This window comes from Cnephaeus nilssonii (assembly GCF_951640355.1).
Source record: "Cnephaeus nilssonii genome assembly, chromosome: 7".
Lineage (NCBI taxonomy): Eukaryota > Metazoa > Chordata > Mammalia > Chiroptera > Vespertilionidae > Cnephaeus > Cnephaeus nilssonii.
Genome location: NC_137078.1, coordinates 96,120,288 through 96,128,554, shown reverse-complemented (window position 1 = coordinate 96,128,554; position 8,267 = coordinate 96,120,288). Strand labels below are relative to the sequence as shown.

General features: G+C 51.8%; 1 protein-coding gene across 1 annotated transcript; it reads left to right on the top strand.

Annotated features, from left to right (window-relative positions):
• Positions 1-2,383: 2,383 nt before the first annotated feature.
• On the top strand, positions 2,384-5,837 carry LOC307103539 (PRAME family member 20-like; the record flags this gene model as incomplete). Its single annotated transcript, XM_079777883.1, has 3 exons — positions 2,384-2,673; positions 3,369-4,097; positions 5,267-5,837. The coding sequence occupies 3 exons, from the start codon at positions 2,384-2,386 to the stop codon at positions 5,835-5,837; spliced, it is 1,590 nt and encodes a 529-aa protein (XP_079634009.1).
• Positions 5,838-8,267: the final 2,430 nt, after the last annotated feature.

Sequence of the window (8,267 nt, the reverse complement as noted above, 5' to 3'; positions counted from 1 at the left end):
CCTGCCCAGCCCTGACCCCTGCCTCTCATGTTCTTTTTGACTTGACCTCCTTCAGAGAAGCCTTTGGTCTGAAGGGCCACCCACATCCTCAATCACCCACTCCTTGCTCCCTGAGGAGCTCATGATCTGCTATGTCACCTGACAGAAAACCTGAGTGACAACTAGATGCACGGACACATTTATTTTTCCCTGGGAATGCCACCATTGTCTTCTCTGCTGTTTTAACTGTGGATGCATCTGGATTACTTTGATGTGGCCAAAGACCCCCGGCACCCATGTTCTCAAGTTGTGTTCTTTCCTGTCTAAAATCAGAAACCCATTTCACCCTTCACTGTCTCACACCGAGGATAACTATGGGCCATCAGTCAACCTCTGTCAGTGTGTGGAAGGAATCAATGAGCCAGGCCACACCCTTGCCCCTCTCTAACTTTCTCTTTCCTAATCGGATACCTGGATCAATCTATTAATATGGAGAAGGCAAAAATCCCATCAAGTTGGGGGTGGGGTGGGGTTACACCAGGGGTTCTGATTGGACGTTAGTAATTGAGAAGGTGTATAAAAGCTCAGGCACCAGAGGAGAGATTCAGAGTCCTTCAGCTCTGCTGTCAGAGCAGTGGTTCTCTACCAGGTCTGAGATCTAAGCCCCAGCCAACTTGGACACAGCAGGTAAGGTAATGACCTCAGCTAAGGAGTCAGCCTCAGGGTGGCAGGAAGCCTAACAGGGCACAGAGAGCTTTCCATATTTTTCCTTCCTTCTGTCCTTTATTTTTTTAAAATGTATTTTATTGATTTCAGAGAGGAAGGGTGAGGGAGATAGAAACAGCAACAATGAGAGACAATAATTGATCAGCTGCCTCCTCAAGCCCTCTACTGGGGATAGGGACCACAACCTGGCCATCTGCCCTTGACCAAAATCAAAGCCGGGACCCTTCAGTCCACTGGCTGAACCGGTATCCACTGAGGCAAACCAGCTAGGACTTTTTCTCTTTCTTTACAGACTAACAGGTTGAAGGCTTTGATTTCACCTCTAAGTGTAGATTTGCCTGAATTCCAGCCTTTTGCATCTGGGCTACAGTTATTTTTTAAATATCTAAGCAAGCTGATTCCCCGACACCCAACCCCGCCCGCCCCGCCACCCCAGTGAAAACATCTTAACTGTTAACTGTAGGGGGTTTTAGTTTGGGACATCTTAAATATTTAGTTTGTGTCCCTAGATTGATCTGAAACTGTTCTGCCCAAAAAGTTGGGGGTCAGCATTTAGGCCCCTGAGTACCCACTTCCTAGTCAGACTGGAATGAAAGATGTGGGTGCTTCTGAGATGCTTGTCCTGGGGCCTGCAGGGGAGAGCTATGGCTCTGTGGCCACCGAGCCCAGAATGGGACTTACTAAACTGAGACTGTCCCCATTGCCAGGCAGTGGCTTGGACCCTGAGTTCATTCGTCTGAGGCCTTGTCGGCATGGAAGGCAGTGCCTGGGCCTGACTTCAGCCATGTTGCACGTGGAACCCCAGGAGGCCCCGAAGCAGACCTTGGTCTGGGTCCCCACGCTGGGAAATGGGAGATTGGTTGGAGAGCATTTGGGATTATTGATCATCAACTGTATACCGGGAGTTTCTAATATAAGCAAGAAGTTTTTATGAAAGGGATACCGCCTCATGTAAGCCCATCCATGTCACCAGGAAATCAGTCAACATAGAAGGGCCAGTTAAGGTTTATATCCTGACCGCCCTGTCCAGGTACAGAACCCGGCGAAAATGGGATGAGTATTGCCGACTGGGCGGGGAAACATGGATGCTTGAAGCATAGACTGCTGCTACCTGAGTGCTACCTGGGAACACACGTGACCTAGGATGCCTTTGGTGAAGAATTTGAAAGCTTGATCTTCACAGGAGTTGTCCGGATCATTTCAAATTTTCAAGAGTCTGAGGAAGGCCAAAATTATGTCCGGAAAGTTCCTAAACACACATTTAACGCAATGGGGCTGTGAATGAACATTTAAATATGCTTCTTGGAGGTCTGTGTAGTACGTGACGGCCAGAAAATAGCATTTTTTTTTTTACAGAAAAGTTGAGGGTTTCTCTCTCCTCCCCCAGCAACTTCAAAACTGTTCCATGAACATTAATATTCGGGGCTACCAAGGGAAGGTTTAGGTAATAAAGGCTTATGTTGGGCCTGAAAAAAAAAAATAGAACAGAGCGATACTGGGAAACAGGCTTACCGAAATGGGGACTTTGGGGGAGAGAGGTCATAAGGGAGATCATTGGCCCTGAATTGATTCCTCTGGGGCATGGGGAGACAGACGAAGGGGGTGCAAATGCTTGGCCTGACAAGGATGTCTTGTTCCCTAGACGTTCCTGCAGGACTCCCTTCTGAGCACCTTGAGGATGAGCATGCAGACCCCGCCCACACTCCTGGAGCTGGCAGGAAAGCGCCTGCTGAGGGACCAGGCCTCGGCCATCGCAGCTCTGGAGCACCTGCCCGCCGAGCTCTTCCCGCCTCTGTTCATCCTGGCCTACCATAGCAGACGCCACCAGGAGTCCCTGAAGGCGATGGCCCAAGCCTGGCCCTACCCCGTCCTCCCTCTGGGGGGCCTGATGCAGCGGCCTCGGGTCAAGGTCTTAAAAGCTGTGTTGGATGGGCTTGACGTTCTGCTTGCCCAGAAGGTTCGCCCCAGGTAAGGCTGCTCCCGGTGCCTGGCAGAGTCCTGGACATCCCAGAGACAAAGGGGGTCAGGGCATGTGGAGGACCTTAGGGGGACCCGATGATTCTGAATGTGCCAGTGAGGCTCAGCGAGCCCTGGCACACTGCTGAGCTCACTGGGGAGTGGAGGACTGCCTACTGGGCAGAGGCACCTGCAAAAGGTGCCCTGTCTCCTCCAAGTAGTAGTTAAAGGTACAGGAAGTGCTGAGCAGGAGGGATGGAAGGAGATGAGCAAAGCAGAGGGAAGAGGAGGGAAAGGGAGAAGCTGACCTTAAGAATCAAAGTTAAGGTCAGGGTGTGGGTGGAGTCGTGCTGTTGCCTCAATTCAGATGCTCTGTCTCATTCTGACCTGCCCTCCTTCTGATGATCATTTAAAAAAAAAACATTTCTTTATTTATTTCAAATTAGAAGGGAGGGATAGAGACAGAAACCTCAACGATGAGAGAGAATCATTGATTGGCGGCCTCCTGCGCACACACACACACACTCACACACACAAACTGGACATTGAGCCTGCAACCCAGGCACATATCCTGATTGGGGATTGAACTGTGACCTCCTGGTTCATAGGTAGATGCTCAATCACTGAGACACACTGTCCATAAAGCATGTCAGCCAATGCCCTGTTGACCTGAAAGAATGTAGACTAATGGCCTGCTTTCCCCACAGGAGGTGGAAACTGCGGGTGCTGGATTTAAGGAACCTGGGTGCTGACTTCTGGAGAATGTGGTGTGGAGGCAGAACCCAAAAGCTCTCACCGACGGGACCAGTGGCTGTGCACAGGTCCAGCCCCAACATGGAGCACCCCTTAGCTCCCGTGGAGGTGTTCCTAGACCTTAACTTCAATGAAAGGGACAGGGATGAGTTTCTCATGTACGTCATCCAATGGGCCCAGCAGAGGGAAGGGCTGCTACACCTGTGCTGCAAGACGCTGAGGATCGCTGAGGTGCCCTTCCGGAGGGTGAGGAAGGTCCTGGATGCGGTGCAGCTGGACTGCATCCAGGAGGTGGAAGTGAACTGCACCTGGGACCTGCCCACCCTGGGGACGTTTGCTCCTTACCTGGGTCAGATGAGGAACCTGCGGAGACTCTCTCTCTCCCACATCCACGTGTTGAGTGAGGAGGAGGAGGAAGAGGATAATGAGGAGGATGAGGAAGAACTGGAGGAAGAGGTGCAGGAGATGGAGGAGGAAGAGGAGTCAGAGAAGGAAGAGCAGGAGCAAGTGGAAGAGGAGCAGGTGTGGGACGAGGAAGAGGAGGAGCAGGAAGAGCAGGAGGAGCCAGAGGAGCAGGGATCCTTTTCCCAATTCCTCTCTCAGATGCTCAGGCTGCAGCACCTCCAAGAGCTCGACATGGAGTCCCCCTCCTTCCTCCGAAGCCGTCTGGACCAGATGCTCAGGTGAGCTGTGTAACAGTGGATGCAGCCCCAGAATGTTAAGGGAGTGGTGTTGTTAGGTGGTGTTAGGGTGGTATCCTGTGAGTACCCAAAGGAAGCATGTTTTTAAATCAGCCTGTCAGGAGGGGTAACAGAACTGACTCAGTGAGGGACCCAGCGAGCCTGGGAGTGTGAATTCTTCCTTAGGGAGAGATGTCTAAGTGATGAGGCCTTAGGGAGAGGGTTGGGAAGAGGCAAAGCCACATCAGATGGAGCATTTCCAGACATAAGCTCTGTGACCACCAGCCGTGTGAGCCTGTGTCAGATTCCCCATCTGTCAGAGGTAGTGGTGGGTACCAGGAAGGTCATTAGTAAAAAGGACAGGCATGATTCCACAGTTGTGGGAGTGGAAAGGATTGTAGAATGACCAGTGGTTTGCGGTGATGTTTGGATGGAAATCGCCTCTGCACACTGGCCTCCCAGTTGATGTTGCAGAATCTTCCTCTGGTTAACTCTCTCCCTTTTCTTTAAATCCTCAAAGGAGGATATTTTTTTCCATTGATTTTTAAAGAGTCAAATGGAAGGGAAGAGAGAGAGAGAGAGAGAGAGAAATGCGATGTGAGAGAGACATGATTGGTTGCCCTCAGCACATGCCCCAAACCCGGGCCAGGCATTGCACCTTCAATTGAGATCCTTGCCCTTAATCGTGAAACAAACCTGAGACCCTTGGGTCCAAAAGGGAAAGTTTATCCACTGAGTCAAACAGGCTAGGGCCACTTGAGTTGCCTACGCATTAGAATCTTGTGTCGTCCGGAGGTCTGGTGCCTGGAGCCAAGCAGTGGTCAGAATGAAGCCTAAGTTGACAGCATTCTTGGGTTTGTCTCCCAATCATAGGATGAAGGGATGCCCACCTTGACCTAGACACTGTCAGGCTCTGTGAGCAGGTTCCCGTGGTTTCCCTTATGTCCAGGCACCCTCCAGAGGGCAGTGCTCTGCTTGGCAGCTGCGGAAAGGAAGCTCTGGAGAAGTGGTGAACTTGACTCAGCCTAAAGGAGTCTGGGCTTCCTGGGTGTTTCCCTTCATCAGATTGTCAGGACCACCCTGGGCCTGGACAAATCGGTCTTCTCCCACATGGACGCCCCCTCTACCTGCCACCCCGGTCCCCAGGAACTAACTGCTCTGTGTCTCCCCAGGTGCCTGCAGACCCCCTTGGAAAAACTCACCATAACGCATTGCCAGAGCCTGACCCATTCAGACCTGACACACCTGTTCCAGTGCTCGAACCTCAGGCAGCTGAAGTCCCTGCGTCTGTACTGTGCCAGCCTCGCTGATTTTAGTGCTGAGCCCCTCCGAGCTCTGCTGGAGGCAGTGGCACCCACCCTCCAGGACCTGGGCCTGGATAAGTGTGCCATGGTGGACTCCCAAGTCGAGGCCATCCTGCCTGTCCTGAGCCTCTGCCACCAGCTCAGTTCCTTCACCATTTCTGAGAACCACCTCTCTGTGGCCACCCTGGAGAAGCTGCTGCGTCACACAGTCGGGCTGCGCAGCTTAGAGCTGGAGCTGTACCCTGTCCCCCTGGAGTGTTACACGACCCAAGACACTGTCAACCAGGACAGACTTGCCCTGGTCCGGGCTGAGCTGTCGGGGATACTGAGGGAGTTAGGACAGCCCAGGACCATCCTGCTTTCCACCAAGCACAGTGGCCACAGGGAGTTTTATGACGTGGCATTTTCATGGCCAGGATCCCATGCTGTGCCCCTGTAATGACCCTACTCAGTAGGTGCACCTGAGCTTCTTTCTGGGCCTTTAGAAGCTGAAACCTCGGACCTGGGTGCATTATACAGGGGCCACCAGTGTGTCAGGTTCAATGCCAGTGTGATTGGGGGAAGGGAGGGACACAGCCAGGGTGCAGGATTTCAGGGGCAAAGGATGGGGAGTACATGGGACCTCAAAGGCAAAGCGTCCTACAATCAGAAACATGAATCTCATTTGCTTGGGGAGGGGTCCGAAGCTTCTTGTGTGGGAGTGAATCCTGGGGTGGATGACTGTAAAGGAATGATCAGAAATAAAGACAATTTCAAAGGCAACCTTCTGGTCCTCTTTCATGTATTCACCTATCACCCCAGTTGACACCTCAGGACCCTGCAATTACTGATTAAAAAAAAAAAAAAAAAAAAAGGTGGGGAGGGCTCAGGATCAGAACCTGGAACTGCTGGGATGCGGTTCGGCTGAAGGGCCCAGCACCATTTTATCACTCCCTCCAGGTCTTTACTTCTCTCTGGGCATCTCTGACCTCCTTGTGCCTGCTCAGTAGGTGGATACAGTGGGACATGCTAAGTAGCCCACCAACCCCTGAAGTGAAGGGGACCCCGCTGCTGGCTCTGACCCTGAATGGGAGTGTTCCCTATGGTTCTGCAGGTGGATGCACAAATCTCAGAACTTGTGCTAGGAGGGGTTCAGAGACAAGGCAGGGTCCTCAGTTCCAGAAGGGCTTGTCCACACTGCAGAGGCACCGAGCCCCTGGGCCATCCAGCCCATGCCTGTTAGCCTGGTGCAGAGGAAGTAACCTGCTTATGGCCAGGAATATCATCCAAATTCCTTTGAACAAAATACTATAGTTATTCAGGGACATAACACTTTTTCTGAGGATGTCTACATCACATAAAATATAACCCGGGGGAGGGGAGGCAGGTCATATCCATGGGGGATTAGCATATTCCCATTACACTTCCGGCCTCTCTACGGAGCTAGACTAGAGAACGTGTTTTGAAATCAGCCTGTCAGGAAGGGGAGCAGACACACTGCACAAATGAGTGAGCTTCTTCCCTGTGATCAGTCGCTGTATTAGGCAGCGTTCCCCGGAAGAGTCAACAGGGACACATGGACGCAGGCAAGAGATTTATAGGGACAGGCTCCTGCCTTCAGTCCCAATACCAGTCCTCTGCAAGCCAGAACCAACCAAGCCAATTGTGTAACTGAGACCAAGTCCAAAGGCCTGAGAACTAGGGGAGCCCATGGCGTAACCCCCAGTGTCAGGCCATAGGCCTGAGAATATAGGGCAGCTGGTGCACGCCCTGGAGTTTGATGCTCTGACAACCAGGAACCTATGTTCACCATCAGCTAAAACCAAAGAAGAGAAAATTCTTCCTTCCTCTTTCTATTCCATTGTGCCCCCAGGAAGCCCACCTGCACTGTAAGATCTCCTTACTCTTCTCCTGAATCAAAAGCTAACCCCATCCATTCACATCCAGAATGCCTTTACCAACTACTTGGTCAACCCTTAGCACCATCAAGTTCAGCGGTCGCCAACTGGTGGTCCATGAGGTCCAAAAGTTTGATGACCTCAGGTCAAGTTGACACATAAAATTAACCCATCACAGTGACCCTAATCAAAGGGCACCCGAATGAAGACTCCATGCTGAGGGTGGTGTGGTTGGGTGGAGGGACCTCAGGCAAGAACCTCAGTTCCCCTGTAAAATGAGGATCATGGTGCTCACCCAGCTCAGTGGATGCTTGTAGATCCAAGGAGATGGTGCACGTTGAGGGCTTGGCACCGTGCCTGGTGCAGAGGAAGAGCTCAGTACATGGGGTTTTCCTCTTTTCCCTCCCAGCAGAAGCCCCCAGCATTCTTCCCCCTCAGGCTCATGCTCTCCTCCTGAGGACAGGGAAGAGAGCCCAGCGCAGGGTGCCCCGTGGGACTCAGCTTCTGCATGGGGCCCCCCCTGATCCTGCTTCACCCAAACAGCTGAAGCAGTCAGCCCTGGGGTGTGGGTGTGGGTGGGAGTTGGGTGGTGGGGGTGGGGTTATAGTGAAAAGAGTGGATTCATCCCTGGTGATTATCAGGAAAAATGGCCAGGCCTCAGGATTCGTGTGCCACCTGCTGGTCAGACCAGGTCACTTGCTAGTGTTGCATGCAGAGTTATGTTGTGGGGTGTTTTTAAAATCTGCTTTTATGTAGATGCTATTTGAGTAGAAATACTGTTGTTGTGATTTGTATAAATGTTAATGATATACACTGCCTATTAAAGTGATTAAGGAGAATGCCCGGTGTGGCTCAGTAGTTGAGTACTGAACTATGAACCAGGAGGTCAAGGTTCCATTCCTGGTTTGGCACAAGCCTGGGGTTGTGAGCTGGATCCCTAGTGGGGGGCATTTGGGAGGTAGCCAATCAATGATTCTCCCTCATTATTGATG